The sequence below is a fragment of the Rattus norvegicus genome, chromosome 5, assembly GCF_036323735.1.
Source record: "Rattus norvegicus strain BN/NHsdMcwi chromosome 5, GRCr8, whole genome shotgun sequence".
Lineage (NCBI taxonomy): Eukaryota > Metazoa > Chordata > Mammalia > Rodentia > Muridae > Rattus > Rattus norvegicus.
Window position 1 is genome coordinate 134,994,194 of NC_086023.1, and position 15,544 is coordinate 135,009,737.

Sequence of the window (15,544 nt, forward strand, 5' to 3'; positions counted from 1 at the left end):
TACCACAGCGTTTGTGGAGTCAGAGGACAGCGTTCAGGACTTGGTTCTCTTCTTTTATCATGTGAGTCCTGGGACCAAACTCAGGCCATCAAGCTTGGTGTCAGATGCTCCTTCTCACTGAGCCGTCTCCTCAGTCTGACGTTACTTCTTAGAACAGTTCACTGTACTGCATCTCCCCTAGCTTTATGGTTCTTGAATTTACTACACCTGCTTTCCACCTTGCAGTGTTTACGTCATTGGCTTTCTGTTTGCCTCAAAAACTTTTTAAGAACCTGACTAAGCCTCTTACTTCCTCCTACTCTGCCCAGACAGATGCCATCATCTCAGTAAGGCCTGGTTGGCATCTTTGTTTAAAAAGTTGAATGTATTGGCCAGGCATAGTGATAAATGCCTGTATCTCAGTATTTGGAAGACAGAGGCAGGAGGATCAGGTATTCAGAGTCATCCATGTTCTGGGTGAGAGGCCTCAGTTTCATAAATTCTCTTATCATCTATCAGGTAGTACTCCCAGTGTAGTGTGTTCTTAATAACCATTCATTGAAATTAGTAAATATGAGACATAGAAAAACTACCCTACCAGTGAAAATTCCTAGAACTGTAAGTACTCAGGATCGCCATCTGTGGTGGTTTGATTATGCTTGGCCCATGGGAATTGGCACTATTCCCTCTGGAAGTTTTTACACAATCATTACTTTTCTGAGAAGTACACTGAACCAGAGTTAGGCCCTTAAATTTGTATATTGTTTCTTCTTTCTCCTGTAGGAAATACAAATGAAGAGAACTGCCATTGAAGCCTTTAATGAAACGATTAAAATATTTGAGGAGCAGTGTCATACCCAAGAACAACACAGTAAAGACTATATTGAGCGGTTTCGCAGAGAGGGGAATGAGAAGGAGATTGAGCGGTGAGTGTACTTAATACCTCAGACAATACTGAAATAGACTGTTCTTTTTTTTTTTTTTTTTTTTTGTTTTTTTTTTTCGGAGCTGGGGACCGAACCCAGGGCCTTGCGCTTCCTAGGTAAGTGCTCTACCACTGAGCTAAATCCCCAGCCCCTAGACTGTTCTTTATTAACACATTTCTGTCTTGTTTGTTTTTACCCCGTCAAGTTGCAAATGTTATATGGAACTGCTGGCTATTCATACTAATGGTACCAAATGCCATCTCGTCTATGTGTTTTATTTCTGTAAAGTCTTAATTCTCACCCATCTGTAGGCCTTAGGTTAGACATAACCTTTTATGGGAAGTCTTCCTCAATACTTCATACTGCTTAGCAGTGTTTGTCAGTGTTCCCACAGTGTTTGGTCCTGATCCCAATATAACATGCCCACTGAATTGCAAACTCACTCAGAGACACATGGCTTATTTTCCCCTGATACAGCCCCAGGACTTGGACTACCGTAATCATGCTCCTACAGTCCTGGCTGGGAATAATGGCATGCATCCATCTGTATAGTCTCAGCTGTTCTAGAGGCTGAGGCAAGAGGATTGCTTGAGCCGCAGAATTCAAGACCAGCCTGTATAGCACAGTGAGGCCTGTGTAAAGCAGTCACAAACAAACAAGCCCCACAAGGTGTTAGGACCTGTCTGTGCTTTATGATCTTCCTGCCTCTGTCGATGTTTTAGACTTAATGTGTCATGTATTTTCACAGGATTATGATGAATTACGATAAATTGAAATCCCGTCTGGGTGAGATTCACGATAGCAAAGTGCGTCTTGAGCAGGACTTGAAGAAACAAGCTTTGGACAACCGGGAAATAGATAAAAAAATGAATAGCATCAAGCCTGACCTGATCCAGCTGCGTAAGATCCGAGACCAGCACCTCGTGTGAGTAGTCTGGGGCTGAATGCTGAGGGAGGACACACCAGTAATAGTTCATTACTGGGACTAGAAATATCATCAATGGGAGGAGAATTTGGAAACTAGAAGGTAATATGTAAGGATTTAGGAATGGGCCCTTTAGTAGTTAGAGAACCCAGAATGGCATAAATAGAACAGGCAGTTCCTTAACGGAGTTTCATGCTTAAGAAATGATACATGTCTGTGGTCCCAGTGCCCAGGAGGAGTTCAAGGCCAGCTTCAACTACATAGCAAGTTTGAGGCCAGCCTGGACTACACAAAACACTGTTTTAAAGAGATGGAGAGAGAGAGAGGGAGAGAGAGAGAGAGACAGAGAGAGAGAGAGAGACAGAGACAGAGACAGAGAGACAGAGAGAGAGAGAGAGAGAGAGAGACAGAGACAGAGAGAGACAGAGACAGAGACAGAGAGAGAGAGAGACGGGGGGGGGGTGCTGGCAAGATGGTTCAGCAAGTAAAGACCACCAAGCTTGATAACCTGACTTCAGGCAACCTACATGGTAGAAAAAACCAACCTCTGTAAATTGTTCTTTGACTTGTAAGTGGAATTAATCATTCTATTTAGCCTTTGTAAAGGACACACAGTGTGGGTATTTTATTTATAAGCCATAATCCTGGATTGGGCAGTTTAGAGCTATTGTAATTTATCTCCTAGCCATTGTCCCTTGTTACTTGCTGTTTGTCCTGGCCATGTGCTTATGGTCCATCTCCTCTCATGGTGGCCTCCTCCGTTCTTGGTGTCATTTCTTCTTTTTCCCTTCTTTCTACCTGCAACCTTCCACTCGATCCTCAAACCCCACCTTTCTCTCTCTACTGCCCAATCACAGGCTCTCGCTGTCTAGCGACAGTTAAACTGGGAAGCAAGGTTTCCATAGCATCACTTGGTGTACATGAAGGATCTGTTCACTGGTGTAACCGGGTCTTGAGAGCCAGTGTTTAGCATTATAATACAAGCAATATCACACCAACCCACTACTCTGACCTTTATTTAGGGCCATGCCTCTTCTCCCAAATGTAAAAATGTATGCCTACAAAAAATGAAATTTTGTGTTTAAATAAAAAATTGTGTGTTTAGTAGGTACTCGAGATCCTTTGAGTAGTGAAAAACAATGGTTTGACATTTTTTCCTTGTTTTCATGTGTATGTATTTTGTCTTCATGGTATGGGTGCTGGAATGGAACCTGGGCAGCCTGTGCTTTGAGCTGCTCTCTCTGCAGTTCCCTAACCGATTCTTTTTCTCCCTTTTTAAAAGATTTATTCATTCTGTGCGTGAGTTTTGCCTGCATTTGTGTTGTACACCAAGAGCATTGTGGTGCTCTTGGACAGTAGTCCTGGTAACGAGGGCTCTATCCTGCCTCTTTTTTAATAGTGATATATTGGGATTAAGATTTCAACATGTAAACTTTAGGAGGATACAGACCATTTATGATGTAGCATGGTCCAGACATCGAACCTTGAGAATTCTGTTTATAGTTTGAGTAGAATTTAAGTTTCTTTTTTTAAATATTTATTTATTATGTATACATCATACAGCTTTCTGTCTGCATGTGTGCCTGCAGGCCAGAAGATAACCCCAGATCTCATTATAGATGATTGTGAGCCACCATGTGGTTGCTGGGAATTGAACTCAGGACCTTTGGAAGAGCAGTCAGTGCTCTTAACTGCTGAGCCATCTCTCCAGCCCTTGAGTAGAATTTAGATCATTGCTGACATGGTGACATATATTTGTGATCCCAACACTTTAGAGGTAGAGATAGGAACATCCAGCAGTCTAAGCCCTGCTCCAGTCACTAGCATGGACAAGCTGAGACCCTATCTTAAAAGGGGGGGGGAGGTTAAAAGAGATGCTTAATGGACAAAGGCACCCACTTCTGAGCATGGTAACCGGAGTCTGACCCCCAGGACCCATATGGTGGAAAGAAAGAACCAGCTTCTCAGTTACATTTATAAACACACAGTAAATACAGTCCACTAGAGACTAAAAACAAATTCTACAGTTGGGATGATCATGACTAAGTCACATTCTATCTCTTTTCCAGTTTCACTAATTGTCAGAAACAAAACCCATGTTAACTGAAGGGAGAGTCCTCACAGATCAGTCTCTTTAAACAGCCAGAGGTGATGCCAGGCCATGTAATGTCCTCGGGGTTAGTGACAGACATTAGGATGAACCCAGGGTTGTAAAGATTTTCTTAACAGCAAATATTTACTGTGCAATGATTATCTATATGCTGGCACTGTTTAAGACATTGGCAATATGGCCATAAGCAAAAGAGAAATCTCTTCAATATAGTTTAGTGGGTGTGGGGCAAGCACAAACAGTAAAAGTATAAAATAATGAACTTCTCCAGGGGTTCTGAAGATGGTGAAATGGGAAAGAGCAGGCTTTAGTTGAAGCAGTTTGGGCAGAGATGTTTGAGGTGATGTTTCCAATACTAGTGAGTATTAAAGAAAGAAGCCTGGGCTGCTGGTAAGCAAGTGTATTTTTAAAAAGATTTATTTTTATTATTTTAAAATCATATATATGAATGCAGATGACTTCAGGTGGACGTGGAGGCCAGAGTGGATCCCCCTGGAGATGGGTTGTAAGTGTGAGCCACCATTTGGGTGCTGGGAACTGAACTAAGAGAGCAGTGTATGCTCTCAAGCACTAAGCTGTCTCTCCAGCCCCAGGAAGTGTTTTATACCCCACTCTCATATCCCTGTTTCAGACCACGGGTTTCCACTGTGTGCGGAAGCAAGCATGCGTGTGCCTCAAGAAAAGAAAAGAAAGAAAATAAGATTACACACCCAATTTCAAGAACTCTTCTGTTTCTTTTTTTTTTTTTTTTGCAGGGAAATTGTGGTATTAGTTGAGGGAAAAGTAATTGAGAGACTAATTTAGGGGAAACTCTGGCCACTCTTCTAGAGACTAGAAGTCAGAGGTTCCTGGTCTGTTAAAGCTTAGCTGGTTTCAGTATACTGACTTTGCCCCGGCATTTCAGTTCTGATGGGTCTTCCCTCTCCGCAGATGGCTCAATCACAGGGGAGTGAGGCAGAGGCGCCTGAACGCCTGGCTGGGGATCAAGAGTGAGGACACAGATGGGTAAGTCCCTCAGGGAGGTCCTCCCATTGTGCATGTGGGAGGGAAGTGGGCTCTCAGGCTCTCTAGCAGAATCGAGGCCTTTGCACCTCTTTTGAACTAGTAGCCTGAAGAATGCAGTGTACACACTTGAGTGTAGAAATGACCCACGTGAAACCCGGATGCATACAGTGCCATTCAAATGTCCTAGCTTACTGAACGAGTTCTATAGGTTTCGTACCATAGTAAATAGGAAAGTTGTTTAAAACTGAACATTCACCTAATTTTATAAAGATCGAAAACAACATTTTATTAGCTTTTAGATATAAGAAAACTGATTGCTAGAATAACTTTTCGAATATTTAACTTTTAGAGGCTATTTTATCAATGAGGACGATGAGAGCCTGCCGCATTATGATGAGAAGACCTGGTTTGTGGAGGATGTGAACCGAGTACAGGCAGAGGACCTGCTTTATGGGAAGCCAGACGGTGCATTCTTAATTCGTGAGAGTAGCAAGAAAGGATGTTACGCTTGTTCTGTGGTGTAAGTCTTCTCTGGGGACACGACCTTTTCAAATCTGCATTAATTAATGAAAGTCATTGTCATAAAATCGAGATGGGATTGGAGTATGGTGATAAAGTATGGGTCATCATTAAGTTATATAATTTATCAGATGGTTTTAGGGTGGAATGGGTGTGGTATGTATGGCCTTGCTGCTTACTTGCTGTGTAACATAGGTACATTACTTACCTGTCCCTTGTCTAATACTTGCTCTGAGGAAAGTGTCCCTACTAAAGTTCTTAGGAAGTAAAGAAAGATGACCAAGTGATGCTGTCACACAGTTGCCTCAGACAATTATGGCTGTTCTCTCTCTCACACAGAATATAAGTGTAAATAGAAACAACATAAAAGCAAGAAGATGGACAGCCAAGGCTATATAGTGAAACCCTGTCACTACTGGGGAGAAGCAAGAGGAAGAGATGGTAGCCAGGGGAATATAATATGATTGCGGTACGATGACAGATACGCCTCAGAAGTCACCCTGGGGCCCCGAGGTAGCTCAGCAGGTAAAGGTACTTGCTACCCAGCTTGATGACCGGAAGACTCACATGGCAGAGGAGAAAACCAACCCCTTCAAGTTGTTTTCACATGCACACCATGCACACATAATATGTGTGTCTCAACATAAAGAATTAAATGTAATTTAAGAACCTTTAAAGTGTCACATGAAAACCTGTTACTTTGTATTGTACCTTAAAAAAAAAAAAAAAGGAGGGCCACATGGAAAGGGACGCAGAGAGCCACGAGATTACACTCAGAGGCAGAAGTTCTCACCCTTAGCTCCTAGGCTTCATTCCTACAGTATGTAAGATAATTAGAGGCACTGTGAAGTAGCTCTCAGGGGTAGGCTTTTCCAGTGTGGCAATGCTCATAGAAAAAGAGTTAGAGGTTTATGGAAGAGGTCTTAGAACTGGATCCTAAGGCCTGAATGCCATCAATGGAAGGAAATGAAGGCAGAGCTGAGAAGTACAATGTTTTGCTGTATTGCGGCCATCTACAGGAGGGTGACACACAGCATCCCACTTTTGTTTGATTTACTCTGCGTAAGTTGTGAGAGTGAAGTGACAGATGGGACAGTGCGCCCTAGGTTTCACATCTTAGAAGAACAAGCAAAGGAGGCAGGAGCATGTCTCCTAGAGCTGATAAACACTTTCAGCAAAGTGGCTGGATACAATATGAACTCACAAAAATCAGTAGCTCTCCACAAACGACAGACAAGTGGACCGAGAAATCCGGGAGGCAACTTTCACCAGAGCCTCAAACAATATAAAATACTTGGGTAGCCCTAGCCAAGCAAGTGAGAGACTTGTATAATAAAAGTTTCATTCAAGTCATTTAAAAAAGAGATTGAAGAAGATATCAGAAGATCTCCCATACTGTGAATCAGTAAGATCCATAAATAGTCATTCTACCAAAAGCAACCTAGAGAGATTCCCGTCAAGATTCCACACAGTTCTTCACAAAGCCTGAAAGGACAGTTTTAGTTTCATGTGGAAACATGAGATGCCCAGGGAAGCTGAAATGAGGCAGAGCAGTAAGCCTATTCCTGCAGTACCACCTGCCTGGTTTAAAGCTGTGCCATATAAAAGGCTGTAGTAGTAAAAATCGCATGACATTGGCATAAACGCAGACATGTCCATCATTGGAATTGAATTGAAGACCGATATGTAAACCCCTGAAGTTTAAAATAAAAAATCCAGAAAGACAATACAAAAAATTGTCTTTAGCAAATATGCTAGTCAAACTGCATGGTTGCATGTAGAGGAATACAAATAAATTCAACTTTGTGCCCTGCCCCAAATTCACCTCCAAATGGATCAAAGGCCTCAACGTAAAAGCAATAACACACTGAAGCCGATGGGATTGAAGGTCATCAGCACGGGAAAGGACTTCTGACCAGAACACTGCTAGCACAGGCACCAAGATTAGCAATTAATGAATGGGACCTTATGAAACCGAGACGTTTCTACATGGCAAAGGACACCATCATTTGGACAAACCAACAGCCTAGAGAATGGGAAAAAGATTTTATCAACTCCACATCCTGTAGAAGGCTAATAGCCAAAGCATATAAAGAACTCAAAAAACTAGATATCCAGAAAACAACCCAATTTAAAAATGGGATATAGATCTAAATAAGAACTCTCTAAAGAGAAAACTCAAGTGGCTAAGAAACAAACAGATGTTCAACAACCCGAGTGTAGTCATCAGGGACATATAAATCCAAACCACGTTAAGATGTTGTCTCACACCTGTGCGAATGCTAAGGTCAGTAGCACAAGTGACAGCTCGCACTGGTGAGGAAGTGCAGTAAGGGGACACTGGTCCAATGCTGGTGTTGGTGCAGATTTGTACAACCACCATGAAATCAGTAAGATGGGAATTGATCTTTCTCAAGATCTAGCTGTAAGCCACTCTTGGGCATAGATCCAAAGGTCCATAGATTCATCCTAACATAGAGACACTTGCTCAACCATGTTCTTTGCTGTTTGTTTGTTTGTTTTTTAAAGATTTATTTATTTTATGTATATTACTACACTGTCACTGTCTTCAGACCAGAGAAGACATCGGATCCCATTACAGATGGTTGTGAGCCACCATGTGGTTGCTGGGATTTGAACTCAGGACCTCTGGAGGAGCAGTCAGTGCTCTTAACCCCTGAGCCATCTCTCCAGCCCCCTTGTTTTTTGGTTTTTTTTTTTTATAATAGCCAGAAATTGGGAACAGCTTAGATGTTCCTCAATAGGAAAATGGATAAAGAAAATGTGGTACATTTACACGATGGAATATTTCTTAGCTGATAAGGAAATGAAACAATAAAAGTTGCAGGTAAATGGAATTTTAAAAAATCATACAGAATGAGCTAACTCAGACTTGGAAAGAACAATATGGCATGTTTTCACTTGTGTGTGGACATTGGCTGTTAGGTCAGTGATAGCCAAGCTGCATTCCATAGGAGCACAGAGGGTAGGGTAGAGTAGGGGGCGGGGGGCGCAGTGGCACAGAGAGGTCTCATTAGGAAAGGGAATACAATAGTTATGGATGGATGGTGGGGCTGGAACAGGAGGGAACAGGAGGACCAAGAGGAGAGACGGGGACAAGGGAGGAAATACGGAGAGAGACAACTTAAATTAATGGTCATTTGAGGAGTCATATGGAACCCTAACACAGTAGACGCGTCCTAAAGTGCATACATATATAAGAGGAGATGTAATGGAAATTGCCAAATAATTGGGAAGACAGAGCCCAACTGGCCATCTCTTGTTACCAAATGGAGCTTCCAGTCACAATATTGGCTCATGCTAATTGAGTTATTGACCAAAGGGACGCCCTGGGGACCTCCAAACACCCCAGGCTGTTGCCAAGACTGTAGGCGCAATCCAGCAACTGACAGCAAGGCGCTATGGCTGAAGACAACACCCACACAAGTCATTTCCTCTGTGTGCTACTAAATGAAATGTAAACACCAACCCAGCCACAGCGTGGGATTGACAGTGGTGGCACAAAGCGTACAGAACTGATCAACCAGTGTGTGACTTGGCTGAAGGCCACTCCATGAGATGGAACTGTACCCAATACTGCTTGGGTAACCAAGGACCAGAGGATCTAGGGTAAAAACCAACTACTACTGTTCAGAGAGAGAGAGAGAGAGGGAGAGAGAGAGAGAGAGAGAGAGAGAGAGAGAGAGAGAGAGCGCGCGCGAGCGAAATAAAAAGACATTCTGCCCTACACGTAAGTGCCTTGCTTAGCCATTATAAAGAATCTTCCTGGCTTTAGTTTTTAATACTGTGCATGCCTTTAATCCCAGCATTCGGAAGCAGAGACGAGCAGAGTTTAAGGCTAGCCTGGTCTATAAAGTGAGTTCCAGGACATCCAAGGCTACAAAGAAAAACCTTGACTGGAAAAACTAAACTAAACTAAACCAAACCAAAACCATAACTAACCAACCAAAACCAAACAAAATAACAACAAACACCTTTCTTCTGTAGTAGATGGGAACAAATACAAAGACCCACATCCAGACGCCATTCAGATTCAGAGAATGAGAGGCCCTGGAACACTGAGGCCTCCATCAGATCTCTCCCAGGATGCGGGAGAGAGGAGGCAGAGAGTGTAAGAGCCTGAGGGGACGAGGACTCTAGAACACAGAGCCCACTTCGTCAACCTGATCAAAGCTCAGAGGAACTGAGGCAGCAGGGGATTTCTGAGTGTGTGAAAAACTAGATCTCTTTTTCTTGTGCCATCTCTTGGGCTCTTTTCCTTCTGTTTGTTTTTTTCCAATCCCAATGTGTTAGTTTTGTTTTATTATTATCCCTTAGAATCCCATTTATTATGAGAGACAGAAAGGGATTGGACCCACATGGAGGGGAGATGGGAAGGAACTGGAAGGAGTAGAGGGAGGGGAAACTGTAAGTAGCATATATTATGTGAGAAAAAAAATTCTATTTTCAATAAAAGGAAAACAAAAATTCAACAAAACGCCAAGAAGGCGACCTCAGAAAAAGCATTATGCATCATGACTAAATAGGCGTCATTTCAGAAAAGCAAGGGCGCTTTAACAGAAAGAGTCAAGTAATGTGATAACACTAGGAGAGGAGCCAAAGAGTGCGTGATTTCCCAATATAGTCACAGAAAGTATTTGCAAACCCAGCGCTTTCATTTCTTAAAGAATAAGATAAACTAGGAATATGGAGGAATTTCTACTACTGGATAAAAGGTTTCATACTTATAGAAATTTGAATGTCTTCCTCTAAGAGCAGTACGTCCACTCTGAAAGGCATCGTGACTAGGCCAGGAGTGGGGTGCTCGCCTCTAATCCCTCCCAGCGCTCAGCAGTAGAGGCAGTGGATCTCTGAGGTTCAGGCCAGCCTGGTCTATGTAGGGAGTATCAGGCCTGCCTACTGTTGACACTTTGTTTTAAAAATAAAAAGACATCGTAATTGGAAAGGAAGAGTTAAAATGGGTTTACAGAGGTTGCAGATTACGTCACTCTCTTTCTCTGTATGTTTGTGTGCATGTGTGCATGTGTGTGTATTATACATATGTGCACATGTGAAAATATGAATGTGTATATATATACACATAGATACACACATCTCCATAGATATAATTACTCATTATGTATGTATCTTTGGACAGGGTTCCATGTACCCAGGTAGGCCTCAGAAGTGTTGTGTTGCTGACACTCAGGCTTCTTCTTCCCTACTGTTGGGGGCTGCCGTGCCCCATTTACACAGCAGTGTTTCTGTGTCTAGCGATGAGTAACCCAAAAGGGAGCTGACATGGCCATTTACAACTAGGAATTGCCTAGGAACTAAACAAATAGGAGTTCTATAGTGATTATCTGAGAAATGCGAATAAAAGTAGCTAAGAGTTTAGTCAGTGAAGATAGCCACATTTTATATCTGGAGCAGTGGTTGTGCTCTCTCCAAGTGCTTTGACCTTTACAGTTCGTGTCGTAGTGACCTCCAAACATAAAATTATTTTCATTGCTACTTTATAACAGTAATTTTATACATATATATATTATATATGTAAATATAAATATATATATCTGTATTTTCCAGTGGTCTTAAGTGACACCCCTGTGAAAGGGTCATTTGACTCCCAAAGGGGTTGTGGCCCACAGGTTGAGAACTGCTCATGTAGAGGCAGTTTTCCTGTCACTGTCACACCTCCTCAGCTCCTTGAAATGTAATGAACTTGATTTTCTTTCTACCGAATATTTTCATAAAGTTGATCTACATAGTTACCACAATCCTAACAAAATCAACAGCCCTTGCTGAATATTTGCAGAAAGAAAAAAAAATTTTCTAAAATTCCTATGAAATGCAAGGGACCCAAAATAACGCAAACAATCTGAAGAAAGTAAATTACAGTGCTACCACCTGTATAAGCTACAGCAGTTGACAGAGAGCAGACTTGCATGTGGAGTGGTGGTTGTGGTTGTAAGTATTTGAGGTCAAGCCTTTGAGAGGCACAGTTGTGTTTGATTAACGGGTGTTTCTTCATGGGGTCCTCTGTGTAACATTTGTTCTGGACTTCCTGTTTACCAGCCATAAGCATTTCCCTGTGTTGTCTTTCAGTGCAGACGGGGAGGTGAAGCACTGTGTCATCTACAGCACTGCTCGAGGATATGGCTTTGCAGAACCCTACAACCTGTACGGCTCGCTGAAGGAGCTGGTGCTCCACTACCAGCAGACATCCCTGGTCCAGCACAACGACTCCCTCAACGTCACGCTCGCCTACCCTGTCCACGCACAGATGCCCTCTCTCTGCAGATAAGCAGAGTGGAAGAGACATGCTCTCCAGCAGTTCTTTCCTATGGTTTTTATTAGACTACGATGAGGGCACTCTTTCGACGTAGACTGCCTGTTTTGCACAAGTGATTCTGTGAATGTGAAGTGGAGAGGCCAAGCAGTAGCTTGGATTTGGGGAGAAATGAGGCCCGGGTCTCTGGCCTCGGCGTGCTGCTGCACTGATGGACTAAGCTGGAAGCAGTTATTGGTTTCATGGGGTTCGGTTTTGTTGTCAGGCACCTTTGAAAGAAGTTAGACTTGTGGGTCGGCGTGGGGTTTATGTGGAAGCCTCTGAAGAGTCCGTGTCTCCTTGTCCTCAACTTGGAGAACGCAGCAGATTGTAGTTCTGCTGGCAGTTGTTTCGCTTCCACAGTCTCTCCCCTTCCCCCGAATAAGGAGCCGATTTGGCTCTGTGGTAAAATGGGATTTGGTTTGGGAGGGAAAACAACCAAAGGAAAATAGGGAGGTGTGGGATTACATTTACAGAATCTAAACCAAGGAGGCAAAAGACCCCTTCAGTTGATGTTACTTCAATTTCACCAACGTAATTTAGGCTTCAGCATCTTAACCAGCTCCTCCCTCTAAAGCACTGTGTTTATAAGCCAACAAGGCAGCACTGCAGACCAAGGCTATGGGAGGACAGTAGTAGCTGAATGGACACTGTACCAAAACTTGAAAGAAACTAGAAATGTGAGTTTGAACAAACACTACAATTGGTCAGTGTGTTTCCCTCTGCCCTGGCCTCCTCTCTCAGATGAGGAATAGAATATTTTGTGGAGATAGTAAGCTGTGAGTCATGAAAAGTTGGTGCTCGTGTGGTGTTTCTTTAGACTAAAGATGTTTGAAACCCTCGTAAGTTGTTTTATGAGTCAAGAAAAGGTGCAATCCAGTGCTTTTAGATGGCTTGATATACCAAATAATGATCGAGAACAGCATTGTTGCGTGCGTCCTCAAGTTTAAAGCCTTGCCAAACTATTCAAGGGTTAATTTGCCTTCATTTCCCTTCCTTCTCTGGATAGGGTTTAGGGAGCTATAGTTAGCTAAAGGAGGACTCACGTTTGTGGTCAGAGACCTCAGTAAATCACATGGGCCCGTCACATTACATGTTATTCCATACTGTGGGTGAAGCTTTTGCCAGAAGAAGGGATCGCTTAGCGTGGAGTTCAGACTATCTGGGAAAATAATCCACAAGCTTTCCTATTTGCCCTTTTTGTGAGCCTGCGGTTAAGGCAGTGTGCATAGCCTGCCCAGCCTGCCCTCAGGCTTCCATGGCTGGGATTTTAGGCCATGAGTCTGCTCCATGTGGTTTAAGCCTTCCAGCTAAGTGAAGTTAGACAGAGGAGAGGGCAGGCATCTGTTTCTGGCTTCATAGTCATTTAAGAGTCCAGCTGCGCCAGAGTCAATCCTGGAGCCATAACAGGCTCAGTATGACTCAGTTGCTTGAGCCCAGAGATTTGCAGTCAGGCACTCTAGATATGCAGCCTGTACCTGGGTCTTGGCTCATAAGGCTTACAATCAGGGAAGTTGGAGTTTGGGGGCCAAAATAAAGACGAATATGACTTTCCCTGAGCACTTCCTTTGGTGACAGTGTCTAGAATGAACAACCGTATAGAGATAGGTCAAAAGCTTTGGGTAATGGTTGTCACAGGTGAGGGTAGGGTATGCTATTGCTTTTCTTGTTCATGCTCCAGTATGAAATGAGAGGAAATCGGGGGTTGGGGATTTAGCTCAGTGGTAGAGCGCTTGCCTAGGAAGCGCAAGGCCCTGGGTTCGGTCCCCAGCTCCGGAAAAAAAAAAAAAAAGAAAAAAAAAAAAAAAGAAATGAGAGGAAATCGACCACCCTCAGCTGCTGTTTAAGGCCCAGTATTTTTCAAAATAGCCAGCTTGAAATCTTGCTCAGTTTACCAAGTAATGCCAGGCTACTTGTTGATTGGTATACCTATGTGGCGCTGTACTGACGTTGGACTTGCTGAAGCGGTTATATGCTCAAAATTAGGTGGGAGGAATCCCTCTGGTCCAGCACTAAAATTTTAGTATGTCCTGATGCTGTTTTTTTTTTTTTTTAAATCTCTTCCAAGTAAGTCAGAATGGAAGAATACACAGCTTTAGTGTTGAACAATGTCCTTACTTTGCAGGCAGACGTGGAAGACGTTCAGGAGAAAGCATCTTAGCTCCATACCCAGACTGGACTGTGGAGAACGGCTGTTTTTCAGTCCTACATTCCTTTCCTTTGAACGCTTTTTGAGATCTGAGACTAGGGATCATTTAATTAATTGGAAGCTATCCTTTTCTGACAAGTTGCTTCATGATTTATCTGACCCTGAGCTGTGGAAGTGGCATAAAGACCAGTTTCCTAACCGTGGCCTTGGTGTCTGAGGGAGCCATCATGGCTCGGAAGCACATCTTGGTCTTCTTCCCAGAGCTCAAAGTTTTGTCCCATGATCCAGGTCCTGGGACTGTCTCCTTTGGCATCCTAGCTGTAGTCTCACTGACTAAAGCAGAGGGTAGAGACAGAGCAAACCGTAGGGCACGCCAGCCAGCTCCCCAGCAGGGAAGCAGCTTGGGCTTGGTGAGATACATTTTTTTTTTTTAAAAAATAAAAACAAAACAAGGCTGTTTGCACCCGACACAGTTCAAGCATAGGTAGGTATTTACGTTCTCATTGCTGCTCCAGGATAGAAGACATCCTGTAGCTCCACTCCTAAGACATACAATCTCCACATTCACTTGAGACTCCTTAAGCCAGTGTGGGGTCTCCCTTGTGTGCCTTCTCTGCAAGGTACCAGCTCCACCCATTCTCTTCAACTTAAAAAGAAATGTATCTGAGCAGGCTCTGATTTCTAGGATGATCTCTACTGCCAGGTAGATCTTTGTGAGGTTTCCATGGCATCATAGACCGGGGGTCCATTCTTGGTCCTTTGCTGCCAACTGCTCACTCTTGACTTAGCTCTAGCCATTTGTGACAACCACCCTTGTTTCCTTACAAATCCTCGCATGTAACCTTGGTACTCCTGTTGTTTCTTGTGAAGAATCTATTCTGTTGTCTTTGATGTAATAAAAAAAATCCATGTAGTTTATGTAAAAATAACTGACTCAGAAGGAAGCCAACTGTGTCTTGTGTTGGAACAATTCATAATGTAATTTCTAGACCACTTTTGCAAATTGTTCTTGTCACCAAATGTGTTCAGACATTGCTGTGCAGTTGTGGGGAAGGGGTGGGGGGGGGAAGGTAAGATGAGAAGATTGTTGGGCTTTTTTTTTAAACCTTCTCCAAATGTGGAATGGTCTGGCCAACTTGCTCCGGATGCAATAAAGACAATGCAGTGAAGCTCTTTGTTTTCTTGGCAGAGGGCAGTGGGCTTAAGGCAGGTTCGGGAGGAAGGTAAGAGGTTCTGCAGTCTTGGGGGCCATACTGGAGAGATTCTCCCTCCTGTCAGAGGATATCAACAAACCTATCTACCCCGCCCCCAATTAAATGAAAGCCATTTCCTCCCTTTAACTCCTATTTGCGTAAATGCATTTTATTGGTTCTCATGGTCAGAAATAATCATTTTCTCTTTCTCCTCTGGGACTAGGAGAAATGGACTTAGTTTTATAGTTTATCCTCTTGTCCCTCTTCAGGGCACTTTACCCACATGCATGGTCAAGGAATACCTGTGTATTTACCTTGTGTTACACCTTTATTCCCTGCTGTGTCGTAAGTACAAAACGTGAATTGTGAATGAGATTTAATCCCAAAACAGACAAATTTATCTCTTTGGA

At 43.1% G+C, this 15,544-nt stretch overlaps 1 protein-coding gene across 4 annotated transcripts in view; it reads left to right on the forward strand.

Moving 5' to 3' along the window:
* The window catches only part of Pik3r3 (phosphoinositide-3-kinase regulatory subunit 3), a 72,514-nt gene extending 57,404 nt beyond the window's left edge, over positions 1–15,110 (forward strand). For all 4 annotated transcript variants that reach the window (XM_039110699.2, XM_006238714.4, XM_039110698.2 and 1 more), the window contains 5 exons: positions 763–905; positions 1,654–1,830; positions 4,871–4,945; positions 5,295–5,465; positions 11,570–15,110. In XM_039110699.2, coding sequence (XP_038966627.1) covers positions 763–905; positions 1,654–1,830; positions 4,871–4,945; positions 5,295–5,465; positions 11,570–11,768 — 765 coding nt within the window. In that variant the 3' untranslated portion in view covers positions 11,769–15,110. The remainder of the gene's footprint in view (positions 1–762; positions 906–1,653; positions 1,831–4,870; positions 4,946–5,294; positions 5,466–11,569) is intronic.
* Positions 15,111–15,544: the final 434 nt, after the last annotated feature.